Source organism: Chinchilla lanigera, unplaced genomic scaffold, assembly GCF_000276665.1.
Source record: "Chinchilla lanigera isolate Chin_1 unplaced genomic scaffold, ChiLan1.0 scaffold00028, whole genome shotgun sequence".
In the NCBI taxonomy this organism is placed as follows: Eukaryota; Metazoa; Chordata; class Mammalia; order Rodentia; family Chinchillidae; genus Chinchilla; species Chinchilla lanigera.
The window spans coordinates 585822-600717 of record NW_004955429.1 but is presented as its reverse complement, the minus strand read 5'-3'; the positions used below and the strand labels follow the sequence as shown (position 1 = coordinate 600717).

Genomic DNA, 14896 nt, shown 5'->3' with positions numbered 1-14896 from the left:
TCTTCCTTGGAAGTCTTCCCTGGTTCTCTCCTACAGCCACCTCTGAGCAGCCTAAGAGAATACTGGGAATGGTCAGTGGGATTGTAAATATAATTTCCCTGTGAGTATGCTTCTGATATTCTTGTTCTTGCAATTTCTCTCTGAGCCAGCAGGCTAAGCCTGGAAAATGATGCATAAATCATAGTTAAGTCAATTGTGACTTCGTTTGCTGTTTCTTGGAAGAACGAAGATGCCTTTTCTGGGAATCTGGGATGACTTTCTTTGTGAGAAAATTTTTGACCAGTCAACATTCTAGTTGGAAGAGCTGTGTGTTTTTTGTAAGTATTGCTATCTCTCATTTCCCTCTAGACTCAACCCAAAGGTCATGCCTGTAACAGGATGCCTGAGGAAAATAATTCTGACTTCTTTCTCGCCTTTCGTTCTTCCTGGGTCTTTCCTGTGAGATACCCACCAGTGACAGTTCACCAGTGACAGAATACTGCAAAACTCACTTTATTAGATATATATGCAATGTAATATGTTATACAAGGAATTTAGAATTTTATAGAAATACTAGAACCTAATTAACCAGTAATAACATGTTATTTAGAAGCTACGGTCATAAGAGAAAAACAAACCCTAGCGTAGAGTGGAGCTCACTTCCAAATACCATATGGGCAAGTAAGAATTCATTGCCAAGAAGCAGTATTGAAGTCCATGTATGGAAAATTAACAGTAGAGAACCACAGAGAAAGGGATATTCTAGCTCCACCAACCCAAATGGAATCTCACTGAAATTGGACTTTTGAAGACATTTCCAAAGATGAGGAGTAATTGCAAAAAGAGCTCTAGCTAGAACTCTAACTAGACTTCAGATGAGAAAAGATTTTATCTCTAGACAATGTTTTCTGAAATGTTCTCCCAGGAGGGAACGGACAGTAGCCAAGCATTTCCTGCTCTTACTGTGTTTCTGTACCTTCTTTGGGTTGGCATACCAAACTCTCACACGATTCTCTCCCTAGCAGGGAGTTGCCAAGCTCGGTTGCCCTTGTTTACACTTCACTGCAGCTGTGATTGCTGAAAAGTCTCTGAAAGAATATTCTGTTAACAGAAATAAGAGAAAATTAAGTATGAATTTTTAAATATACAGATTCTAAGAATTCCAGAAAGGAAGATAAGTGTGGACTAAAATTCCAACCCAAGGAGTGGTACCCTGGCAACATATCAAAATAGTGAAAAGTTTTCTGTCTGTTTGTTCTTATTTGCTTTGCTTTTAAAATAAAAGTCTCATCTTTGGCTTACTGTGTCAGCATCTCCTGGGGTGAGCCTCAGGCATTTGTGCTTGTAATCCAAAGCTCCTTATGGAATTTTGACATGTTGCTAAGAATTCTTCTGCCCACAATGGACATTTATTCCTTCATGTAACAATCTTCATGGAACAACTACCACTTATAATGATTTTAAGGACACAGTAAATCAGAGAGTAAAAGATATGGCGGTCTCACAGCGCTTATGCCCTTTCTCCTCTTTTTGTCCTGTCTCTCTACTGTGTGGTATCAGAGTAGCTCCCCTCATATCTGTGGCACTTCTTGATTTTTTCCTCCAGTATACTGCTTTTATGCTAAACTAGGACTAATTTTCCATTCATATTGTCGCTCACGGTCCACTCACTTGCCTTTTAAATCCTACTTAATCCTCTGTCCAGAATCTGACTCTCAACCTCACAGGGGCTCCATCTCCCACCCTCCTCGCAATTGGTACACCCAACAACCAGTTTCACTTTGCCACAGCTGCCAGGTCTTGCTCAGGGAGCAATCGTGAAGCAGAGGACTCTGAAGGCCCCTGTTCTGAGTCCTGACCATAACTGTAGAAAAATCCTCCTTCTTCCCCTCAATTTCTTGCCAACACTGCTTCCTCCACACTTTCGCTTTCAGGAAATGGCAGCATGTTCCAGCCCTCTCCTTAGATAGGGTTCATTATCTCTGGGAACATAGATTGTAACCTGATCATCTTCTTATATACAAAAATAGACACATTACCACATTGGATTATCTTTATTTTGATCCACCTTCTTTTACCTCCAGATACTCTGTGAAGAAAACTCACTTGTTTCTTCTCTCTCTTTCTCCTCCCTCACTCCATCTCTCCCATCTCCTTCCTTTCTTCCTTGATTCTTTTTCTTTCTTTTGCAGTTACTTTTGAGGATTGAGTTCCAAGATCGGTGCATGCTGGGCAAGTGCTGTGCCACTGAATTATCAGCCCTACAGCTTCCTTCGTAGTCTCACTCTGTCCGAAAGGAAATGTGATGCTGGGATGTGTTTTTAGTATGTGAATCTTTTGTTATTTCAGTGGAACAAGTTCAGGGAAGCAATAAGAATTGGAAAGTGAGAAGGCACATGAAATCTCACAGGGCTAAGGAAGCCCTTTCCAGATCTTCACAAGAGTGTGGGAGTTTTTTGCAATAGTTTTAACTTGGTGGTATGGACTGGATATGGTTTGTACCCTAAGGAGTGTGTTGGGAGTTTGGTCTTCAGGGTTAATACTGGAACTTGGAACATTTAAGAGTTCCTAGCAGGGGGTCTTGAGGTGAATTGGGGTCATGATCTTGAAGGTTAGGTCATAGTTAACTCTCACGAGAGGGTTCTCATAAAAGCCCAAGCCTGGGCCCACTCTGTCTCTCTCTGGCTTCCTGTATGAGATATGATTGCTTATTGCCACATGTGTTCCTGCCTTTGCCATCTGCCAGAATATCACACAGCTAAGAGGCTGTCACTAGAACCGAGCTGATATAGGCACCATTCTCCTGAACCTCCACAATGGGAACTAAAGAAGTCTCTTGTCTTTACTTTTTTTTTTTTTTTTTTTCCCCCCCGGTACCAGGAATCGAGCTCATGACCTCACACTTGCCAGGCAGGCACTGTGCTGCTGAGCTAAATCCCCAGCCCCAGTCTCTTGTCTTTATAAAGTTACCCATCTCAGTTATACCATTTATCCTGTTTTGTGTAAACTGAGCTGCTTGATTCTGTGGCTTTCTGTTACTGGTTGGAAAATTCTTTTACAATAGCTTTAAATATGTCTTGTTAATCTGTCTCTGTCTTCTTCAAATGTTCGCACTATATCAATGTCATGCCCTTTGTAACTACCCCAGTTTTTAGATATTCTGGTTCCGTAATTTTACTTAAGTTTTCTCTGCATATTTAAGTTTGAGAAGTTTCTAATGGCAATTATCCAAGCTCTTTGATTCTTGTCTTGGAAGTGTCAACTCTATTGACAAGTCTGTCAAAGGTATTCTATATTTCTCTTAGTATTTTGTAGTGTTCTTGATTCTCCCTTAGAGTTTTATCTTACAACAGCAAGCAGAAACAGTGAAATAACACCCAGGATTTGAAGGCACATTTATTTATATCAATGAGCACTGATTGGGATCATACCCAGAATATCAGGCCCTGAACTCTGGTGGTCTAGGGTTTATGTGGGATAAGCGAGCAGGAAGTACAGAGGCAGAATGGCTTGTCAGTTGGGAACTGGTTGGTACAGTGTGGATCAGAGCAACCAGCTGTGCATCACAGTGACCAGCTGTTTCTAAGAGACCAGAAGCAACTGGAACTGACTAGGAGGTATGATAGACATTGTGAAATGAAAGGAAAATGCTCAAAAGTAAAGGGCAACTGGGATGTGGGAAAAGAGAAGGGAAAGACGGGGAAATTATGTATGTGTGTATGTATATGAAGAATAGCTAACACAGTTGTACTATTGTCTTCTATTGCTTTACTGAAAAGAACAGTTAATAATTACTTGTTTGATCAATACTGCATGTCTCTGTTTGCCTGAGAAACCACTTGGAAGATATCAATATGTAATACAACAACCATTGTTAATTTCCTACAACTTTATCTGTAACTCTGTATTGTTTGTATTGTTCTTATGCTATTTTGTAAATGAATGTTAATATGTTTTCCTTCTTTTTTTTACAATAAATTTAAAAAAAGAAGCAACTGGAACTGGAACAGGAACTATTACCCGGGGAACTAAGAAACTGGAGTATATGGCTGTGGGAGGGCATTTTCTGTTACAATCTAATTACACCATCTAGCTGCTCCTGCACACACTGTCTACTTGCAATTAGAGCACTTAGCATATTAACTTCTAAGTCAGATAAATTATTATTTATTTAATTTCTCAGTCAAATAATTCCAACACTTAGGTCACATCTACATCTGATTATTTGGTTTGATCTTTAAAACTGCTTTTATCATTTTGTGTGCCTTTGATTAACTTTTTGAAGCAACACACAATATATATTAAGTAACTTTAACTAAGATAAATAGGCCTTAGCCTGTGGTTTTATGTTTCTCTGATGAGGAATTCATTTTTTATTTGTTTGGGTACTATAGCTGGAGATGTCAGAGGCCAACATTTCCTCTGGTGTCCTAGATTTGTGTCCCTGGTTTTCTTTGGATTACCCTAGAGACTTCTTAAATAGGGACTGAGATAGGCAGCTCTTTTAGCCACAGTCCTCTGTTACTTATGCAGGAGCCCGGTTGATGTGGCAGTCATGTGTTGAGGAACACAAAGTGTTCCATAGTCCTATGACAGGACTCCATCTTTTAGGAAGCCTGTGCCTCTAAACTGTGAACTTCCCACCCCGAAGGTTAAACATGGGGAATACTGGTGGCTACTGCTAACTATTTCCTTTTCCTCACATGGAAAGATACAGAGGTTTGGAACTGGGTGTTTCTCTTATGCCAGATTGGTTAGGCTGTGCAAAACCTAGGTTGATTTGTTGCTGGTAAAATTTTCTTTCAAGGAAATCCTTGGCTAATGAGAACAGAAACCTCTAGGTGTATGCCAAAGTGCTTACTCTTCCCTTCCCTTTAAGAGTCTGTGGTTTGTCTTGTGCCTGTTTTTTAATGGACCTAAGAGGGATTATTTATTTTCAGTTTTTTTAAGCTTCCTTCTTGTTATGAAGATGGGAGTAACAGTTTCCAAGTTATTTGCTTGCCAGATGTGGTACTGAAAGTCTACTTTTTCAATATTCTTATGACTTTGTCTTTTTTTGTGAATAGTTCTGAATTAGACAATATAGCTTTTTGAGATTTTGTATCTTTGAGGTCTCCAGAGTTTACTTGGCTTCCTTTGGTCATGCAAAGTGATCTTCCCTCAGGAGAAACTCTATAAAATGTATTTCAATGAACTAAGAAAAAAAGTCTCACAAGATATTATACCCGATAAAAACAGATATAATCCCAGTCAAAGTAAATGGCTTAAACACATTTATACACTATGTCTTGAAAGATGAGGTTATATAGCAGTTATACAAATATGAACTAAAATCTGACCATATACACACAAATATACAGAGAGATTCAGATTTAAAGGATGAATCAATTTGCAAAAGATTGTGGATTGCACAGTTTGGTTGCTTATGTCCTAGCTACCAGCCACGGCTTTAAAGGGCAGGGTTGTTTTGAAAGACACATGTGGTCATGAGAAGAAGCAATAACTGTGATGGGGAAAATAACTCACTCTGTCCAATGTCAGATGTGCTGTGTGTGATCTCGCAACATATAGGAATGAAGTCATGAACTAAAGGAGGAAGTTAGGAGAGTTTTGTCGGAAATAAGAAGAGGAGCTCCTGGACTTCCAGGAGGGGCCGCTAGTGGGTGGCCACATAGCTTCTCAATCCAGAGCTAATTATGGACAAGCAAAGCACAAGAATTACTCACTCCTTTAGTGGCCACCTGTCATAGGGGCTTCTGTGGATTTAAAATGACCATTTGGAACTCAGGCTCTCTCACCTAGTTCCTCAGCATGCAGGGTTTAAAGGAAACTAGGATTTTAAAGAAAACCTGGTTATTTTGCATTTTAAATTCTTCAACACTCAGGAGCTTAGCAAGGAGTGGCTGCAGCTCATTTAGTAGGGAGGAGGCTGCACTCCCTGTTGCTTGAGGACGTTCATCCTCGGTCTGAAGTCCTAGTTCACCGTCTATTTTCATTTGAACTCTTGTCAATATGGCTGTCCCCCAACTCTAGCTCATGCTCTGCCCCTAACTGGATGCCTCACTTACAAGCTAAGTAAACTATCCTTTACAACAGTGTAAATGTTACACAACACAGCCTGGCCCTGAGGAGCTGTCAGACTCAAGACTTTTGTGCATGATTGGCCCGTGGTGTTCCAAATCTAAAAAAAGTGTTGTGAGATAAAAATTTCATTGTTTAGGATTAGAATATTAAGTTCATACCACTAAAATTAATTGAAAATAAAAGTGATTAGTAAAATATGTTCTCAGAAGTCAACACATTTGGTGAGTCTTATGCTGTTTTGTACATATGTTTACAAATGATGCTTGAAAATTTAAGAGTTGCAATTACCAATATGATACCGGTTTTACAGAACACATTTCATATTTTATAACTACTGTGTGATTTGTCTAGGTAAGTATGCCTGTATTACATTTGAAAGATTTAAAAAGATTAAGTATATCATGCTAGTATTTTAAAATCTAAGAACTTTGGATGAATATGGCATTAGGTATTAGGGAAACTTGATCAGTCTATGATTTTCTTTCCTGCTTCAACTGGGCCTTGGTAATTTACTTGGCTACGTTTGTTCATGCAGTGACCTTTCTTAGAGGAGAGACTCTCTAATATGGGTTCTAATAATTGACTAAGAAAATAAAACAGACATTATGTATGATAAAACAAATACAATTACAGCTATCACAAAGGGCACTACCCAGCGAAGTCATTGGTTTTTAGTCCAGATCTCACACATAGCATTGGCTCTTAAATAAAATATGTAGAAAATTCCCTTTCGTCTGCAAGATGTATTTATCAAAATGTAATTTGCCGGTATTTTTCAGGCAGAGACATGTTCAACGAACCCTTCAAATTGCCAGATATCTGATTCTTCAGGATCCTTCCAGAGTGGTTTCCCTCTCACCTCCCTGCCAACCTTCCCACCGGGAGACTGCATTCCCCAGTTTCCTGGAGCTGCAGGAAAGGAGCCCTCGGACTGTACATCACCTTCACATGTATGCCTCACCTTCCAGACTACATAGAGTTGGTTTTCATTTTCCTGAAATGGCTGGAGGAGCACTGACAGATAAACACCTGCTAACTGTTCCTTCCCTAGAGGCTGAGAACTCACTTCCACCTCAGAAGTGTCCGTAACCATATTATTTCCCACCCAGTGACTACCGAATTCTAGTAAAATCTCCATTCAAGTAATAGACACAGTACTAGATTAAGAAATGTTAGGGAAACCAGTATTTATTTTTCAAAATGTGACAAAAATTTAGTGCCTTCCTTCTAGATCTGTGGATTTAGCTTCAGCAGAATGAGAAGTGACAATTAGCATAAATGCATGAGAAGTAGTGGCTGGACTTATCTGCCCCTGACACATCTTACATGTCACTATCCATGTCCAGGGGCTTCTGCTGGAAGTCATGAGAGAGGCCTCCATGTTAATATGCATCGGAAAATGGATAATTAATGTGGCCAGCAGTCCTAGAATAAAAAAGAAAAATACATAATAAGGTGTTAAAAACAGAGCTGATATTTATTTCCCGACTGGTTGTAGAAACTCTTACTTAATTAAATTGCTTATATTGGAAATGTTTTAACAAGTCTGCTCTATTTCCTTGCCTGGGATGCAAAACAAAATAGAAAGTCAAATACCCAGACAGATTCCTCTCTGTTAACTATATCTGCAAGTATACCAAAGCATTAGATCATCCTTTCTGATTTCAAATTTTCAATGAATATAGAATGCCTCTTGTAAAACAAGGACAATTACAGACTTTAGTAAAAAACAAAGAAGACATTTTAGGATGTATGGTTTAAAGTTAAAAGTTTCAGTCCCATATTCACAATCATTAGTTATTTACACATAAAATGTTGTGTTTGATCAAGAAGTGGAAAGAATATCATTTATAACATAGTCTACCATATCCAAGGAGCTTACTATATAATTGGTAGATATGTATCAGATGCACAAAATATGAAATAATAAATAGCAATAACCTTATACATTGAATTGGTAGTTAGAATTACTAGTTGCTTGGTTCTCTGCCTCCACATTATTACCTTTTTCTGCATTTTTCTCCACACAAATAAAAATATTCACAGTGGTAGATATCTACATCTTTTTGAGTATATGCACTTCAGCACTATAGAAACATCTTTCATATATTATCATATTTATTTTTATTATGAATTAAAATTAATACAGGTGGAAGGAAAATTCCTTAATTTCTTGTGCTTATATATATTATTTGTCCCTTCTCAGATTCTGTGTCATTAATGCATGATAGAAGATTAAGGCCATTGTTCACTATAAATTCTCTCCAGCAATGGAACTCTATCCTGCACATTGTCCCCTTGATTCCTGCTGTACACTGAGACGTACATATTTCAGAAAACAAGAACCAGGTGTTCCATTGATTGCAATGGCAGCCTTTCTAAAAGCAAATGCAGTTTGGCTTCTGCACAGTCGTGCAGTTAAAGAAAGGAAGAGACCTGGAAGAAAGGCATCAAATTGACAGGATCCAGTAAACAATTTCTAATGAAAGAGTTAAGAATTTCTCATGTGGACCACAAGATTAATGGGCATGCTGTTAATCTGATACAGAACTGAGAAGTTTTGGGAAAGGATGGTTTACGCTTGAAACTTGGAAATAAAATAGGCTATGCTTGCAATATCCACAGGGTATATCCCCTAGATAGTTGTAGAACACAGAGGCCTGCATAGGCTGCATGCAGCCATGATATTGGCTAATGTGGAATATTCTGTGGAGTAAGGAATGTAGAGGCCATTTTGTGGAAATCCAAGCTGACTCTGAGTACTTTTTATCCTTTTTTGCCATGTCAAAGGGCAGAAGATAACCTAGGAACAGAGTTCCAGAAAACTCCTGTTTCATCCCTAGCACAAACTAACAAATTTCCTCTTAGCAATGAGGTAAGTTTTAACAACTATATTATATTCTTCCTCAGAAAATAAATTGAGGCAACACATTTTCAAGAGTTACTTACGAGTCAAGAGTAAGATATCGAATATTTTTGTTCAGGCCATCTAGGACTTTCATGTCCTCTGAAGTCAACTGAAATTTAAAAACCTATCACAGAAGTAGAAAAGTTTTATTACATTTAGACTGCATATTTTCCAACCAAGACATTCCAAATGAATCACACTGAATGGTATAGAAAAAATACTTAAAATATCAGAGAAGCTTTACATTGTTATTAAATATATAAAGCAAAAAAAAATAAGGAAGTAATAAATACCAGATTAAAAAATTGAATAGAGATCCATTCTTACATAAAAATAGTCAAACTATACAACATATCAGACTAAAAAATATTTCAAGATAAGATGAACAAGAAATAAAGGTGCACCAATTCAAAGAGTATATCTTGTTCTTAGAAGATCCAGAAAAATCTAGAGCCAAATATTGAAATATATAAGACATTTCAGTAATTTTCATGGGTTGATTTGGATTTCTATATCCTATGAACAAACAGAATGTGAAAGGTGTTCTTTTCCACACAAGTCAGGAATTATCCAAATACAATCATTTCATGTTCAAAGAACCCAGAAAATGGGATGAAAAATATCTCATTGTCTTAATTTAGGACCTTTTTTAAATATCAGAATAATTTTCACTAATTAAGATACTGAAAGAATGGATACTTAAACCTACAATAATAAGAGAGAAAGAGACAAATGAAAAGTGTCAATAATTTAACAATGATGAACTTAGACAATAGGCATATTGCTTTATTCTTTGAACTTTTCTCTAACTTTGAAATTTTAATGTAAAATAAAATATCATCAAAAGATAATATTATAGATTTCTATAAATCTAGCAGAATGTATAAAATGCTATAAAGGAAAAATTATGAAATTTATTGCAGTATGTTAATTGGCATATATATAGATTATATATAATTAGAATTTGTACCCTCATCATGGATTATAAACCTTAATATTGTCAAAAAGTCAGTTCTCTACAAATGAATCATCAGTTTAATGGAGTATTAAGCAAAAAGTTAATGAAAATTTGGTAGGTTGTTAAGAGATTCTAAATTTTATTGACAAGGGAATCACTCTGGAGTAGCAAATTAGTTTTGAATAAGAGAAGGAGGGCTGGGGTGTAGCTCAGCAGCACAAGTGCCTGCCTGGCAAGCACAAGGTCCTGAGTTTGATTCCCAGTACCAAAAAAATATAAACTGATTAAATAAGAGAAGGAATAATGAAAATGATTGTTATTCTAGACAGCAAGACTGAATTTCTAATAAAATTAAGACTACAGAGAGAAATAATTGCACAAGTCAATATGTGAAAGAGATCAGAAACGTACGTATTACTGCTGGAAAATTTGATAGCCACTTAGATATCATATGTCTGCATTTTCATCTTTATTTCCCATAATGCTAAAACTCTGTGGTTGAATAACAATTAGTTTGGAAGGAAATACAATGAGACTTCTGTAAGATAGAGCAGCAAAATACTGTAGTGTTCCCAGTAGAGAAAAAGACAAACACCCACTGGGCACAAAGGACAGGCATGGTGGACTTGACCATTATGAGAGAGAGAACTTTAGTTCAAGAGAATAAAGCACAAAGGTACTGAAGACATGAATAGATTTTACGGGAAATATTTCAAAAAACACACTTAAATCTGAATAAGCTTTAAGATCCAGAATATATAAATATGGTTGATTGAGTATAAAATGTTCCCCATATGTCCACATTATTTAGGGGAATTTCTTCCCCTAGCAGGTGCTGTGTCTCTCCCCACCCTTTGAGTTTTTCCTGGCCTGTAATTTGTATTGGCCACTAGAATTTGACAGAAGTGACGTTGCGCAAGATTCAAGCTCATGTATTGCTGGGCTTCCCAAACATTGGCTCAGTGCCTTGGGAAAGTGTTATCTGAGGAAGTGAAGCTGGGGTATTTGGTGAATGAAAACTATATATAGGACAGCTGAAGATACTCTATACCATAGTCCAATCAACATTCTAGAACAGAAAGGGCTCGATATTCTACAAATATAAAACAGCTCATTTGTAACTACATGAGTGAACCCAGCCTAGATGGAAAAGCTTGTGAGAATTCATGCACAACTAAGGCAAATTTTAAAACCATCGGCTTGTGAATCAAGTTAATAAATGCCTTTTGTTTTAAAATTTTAAACCTCCCTACTGAAGATGGTTAGACATACAAGTACGATCAGTAATGGTATGATAAGATTCTCCTACTTAAAAAGAATAAACCTATAAAGTATATACACATATGCATGTTAAACTCTATGTATACTCAAGGATATTGCAAAATAGGATCTTCATCATTTGGAGGCTGACAATCACCAAATTCAATCCTCTTATTTCAGAAAGTGAAGAAAAGTTGATGCCACTTTTTCAGAGATATGCAATACCTTGCCCACATAATGGTGAAACAAAATTTCCCAAATCTGCCTAATCCTAAATCTATCCATCTGGACTGCCAGCATGCTATTGTAGAATAGGAGAAAACCCTTGGTGATGCACATGAAATACACATGTGTTGCCAATGCCAGATGAACTGGCTTGGCACCAAAACTTCTTGGGAACTTGACAATGAAACAAAAATGTAATGCATACTATTTAGGAGCCTGATGCCCAAGACCCTGCATCACCTGTATGTTCTCTTTGATCCTCTTCTCACTGAAACTCTTGACCAGGGCCACAACCCCACGCTGCAGCTGGTAGCGAAGGGAAATCAGGGCAGGAGTTTGCTTGTACTTTTTTGCCATGGCACCAAGAACAGGATCATCCAAGACAACTGGGGAGTTCTGGTCCACCCTGGAAGGGAAGATAGACATGGGCAAACCTTGATCCTATTCGGTTCAGGCTTCCAAAACGATGAAGTTGCCAACTCTACGCCAGGGCTTTTCAAATGTGGCCCCTGCACCAGTAATACAAGTAGCATGTAGTATTGCCTCAGAAAAGCAAATTTTACCCTCTCCCTGAGCCAGTGGAGAGCAAACTCCATAACACTCAATATTGCAGGACTGAAAATATTTTATCAATAGTAGTTTAGGTGCCATTCCTAGTCTATTGTTTCATTACCATTTTTTCTCTCTGTGGGATCCCAGAACACTGTACGCAACCAAAACAATGTCTTTCGACTTGCAGAAATCCAGTAGTTTGCTCTGGTTGAGATAAAGATGACATTCCACCTGTAGAGGGACAGAAAGGTAGATTGTATGCATTAATTACATTAACATGAAAAAGAAAAGTTAAAATTTAAGAAACCAAATAAAATAGAGGTTCTGTAACATGAAATTCGAATGAACAATATCAACACAAAGTAATGATCCTTTTAAAACTAACTATCATATTTCTGCCAATGTGAGAGTTAAAAATATGCTACTCCTGAAGAAGCTATATGTGTGGCCCACTGGGATGAAGATATGATGGGAAGTCATGATGAATTTCACATGTGGGATAGGAAATGAATGCATGAACTTTGGGTATTGAATTGCATCACAGAGCAAAAATTTGGTTGAAGATTGCTAAGAGCAAGTCTGAAAGATAAAAGAATCAACCTGGTAGAGATTTTGCCAGTGATATTTGAATAGATTTATGCATCAAAAATAATCACAACTAGTATCAATTCTAACATACAAAATGAAATTTTTAATTATATAACAATAAATATAAAGAGAAGGTATTTCTTCTACTGATAGTGATCATTATAATAAATAGTCAGATCACTGATCATTAAAATAAAGTAATGCAATTTACAACTTAGAGTGGTGACGGCAAACCTTTCAGAGATGAATGCCCAAACTGCAACCCAAAACCCACTTACTTATGGCAAGGTGCCAACACTAAAATTAAACTTGAATACTGAGATTTTAATTTAGAAAAGCAACTCATATATTGATATCTTTTTAATTACTTTTTTATTTTACAGAGAGTAGTAAATGAGAAACAAAGAAATAGAACAGTAGCAGCATACCAGTATCATTCTTACATCTGGTAACCTGAGCAATGTAGTTGAGGATAGGGATATCTAATGTAACAACCACTATTGATTCGTATTATTTGTCTTGAGACTCTGTATCACTTTGAATGTTCTTGCTTTGATTTGTTTATGTTTGTGATACTGGTATGCTGCTACTGTTCAATATCTTTTGTCTTAAAAGAAAAACAGATAATATGTAGGCTCATCAACACTCTCTTAGAGGGATGACTAATATTTTTACATTCTGTACTGATTCTTACTTCATCTTTTGGTATGTTTAATTTTAAATACTTATTGCCTTTAGCACTATAACTATTATAATTTTAAAGATACACTTAAAGTATAATTACATAGAGCTGGCATATAGAAATGGAATTGACTCTGTAAAATATTGCATCTGTATGCAGTGAACTTGTTAAATGTATTTATTCAATTTAGTTTATTTGCAGATAACTTTAAATTTTCTAAGTTTACCATAAAATTGTGAACATTTGCTATTTTCCATATGTCCTCTGCTCCTAAAGTTACAACTCTATAATTGCCAAGACCTGTAGGGTAAGTCTGAGTACACTGAAAATGGATCTTCCTCTTTTCCTGGACTGTGATTTAGCTTTTGATATTTTATCATTGAAAATACAAGGATTTCTGCAGGTTTCTTTTAACAAAATCCTTCTATTGCCATGTATAAAACTTCATGAATAAGTGATTAATTTTATTAAATATGTTTCTGCATTTATTGACAGTTTTATTTTTCATTTCATTTAATGAATGCAGTGATTTGTGTTGAGAAACTTTTCTAATGGAGAATATTCCTTGAATATATACATCTTGGATATGACATATTATCCATTATATTCTGTTTAATATGTGTTGCTATTTCTTTGCTCAAGATGATTGAGATGAGAGATGTTTGTGAGAGACATTGCCTAGTAAAATTCCTTTCTCTAATTGTTGGAGTCACGTTTTGATCAAATGCATATAGTATTTAAAAATGGAGATTATTTTATTTTTTTATTTTCTGGAAGAGTTTAGATAATATTTTTATGTAAATTTTTCTTCCTAGAAATGTTTGGAACCAATAATGATGGTGTTATGTGGATTTAAATTTTTCTTTTCTTGAGAAGGTTTAAATTGTAATTTTATTGCTTTAACAGAGGTAAGACTTGTTTTTTAGTGTATTTATCTTTTTAAACTGTAAATTATATGTGAATAAAAACAATCTGAAAACCAATAATCTAAATATTCACTTAAAGAAATTAGAAACAGAGCAACAAATTTGACATGAAGTCACTATTGTCACAGAAATCCAGTGTAAAAGATTAAATCCTCAAAGGTATTATTTGGTTCTTTGAAAAGCTTAATAAAATAAACTTTTGAGAGGAGTAATGCAGAAAAAAATGAGAAAGAATAATTTGTCACTATATGGAAAGAAATGGGGGAACATCAGTACGGATCTCACAGATTTTATTAGAATATACTCTCAAATGTGCATATTAAAAATTTGAATATTTAAGTAAAATGTCAAGGAATAATTGTAAGTTATCTTTACTTTTTGTGAAATTTTAGTTTAAGGTAAAAGATCATGTAGGAAAATAGTCATTTAAAATGAAGATAATTATTCATAACCTTAATAAAATAACTAATTCAGGCCAGAGTCATTGAAAGATATTCAAATATTCTTGTGAAAGTGAATATTTGTGAAGTGAAAATTCATCATGAAATATGACTTCCTTGGTAAATAACTGTCACTCAACCAGTTCATAGTAATTTCAGTTGAGTGAAATATGTTTATATAGAAGAGTTCTGGCTTCCACTTGCTTAACCATGTGTTCAAAACTATGATTATTAGGGCTGGGGATTTAGCTCAGCAGCAAAAGCGCCTGCCTGGCAAGCGCAAGGTCGTGAGTT

At 36.1% G+C, this 14896-nt stretch overlaps 1 protein-coding gene across 2 annotated transcripts in view; it reads right to left on the bottom strand.

Moving 5' to 3' along the window:
• Nucleotides 1–7230: 7230 nt before the first annotated feature.
• Nucleotides 7231–14896, bottom strand: part of LOC102021691 (estradiol 17 beta-dehydrogenase 5-like) — a 14791-nt gene continuing 7125 nt past the window's right edge. For both annotated transcript variants that reach the window (XM_005386850.2, XM_005386852.2), the window contains exons 6-9: nucleotides 12088–12197; nucleotides 11655–11820; nucleotides 9013–9095; nucleotides 7231–7488 (exon numbers count right to left, since the gene is read on the bottom strand). In XM_005386850.2, the coding sequence (XP_005386907.1) occupies nucleotides 7446–7488; nucleotides 9013–9095; nucleotides 11655–11820; nucleotides 12088–12197 (402 nt within the window). In that variant the 3' untranslated portion in view covers nucleotides 7231–7445. The remainder of the gene's footprint in view (nucleotides 7489–9012; nucleotides 9096–11654; nucleotides 11821–12087; nucleotides 12198–14896) is intronic.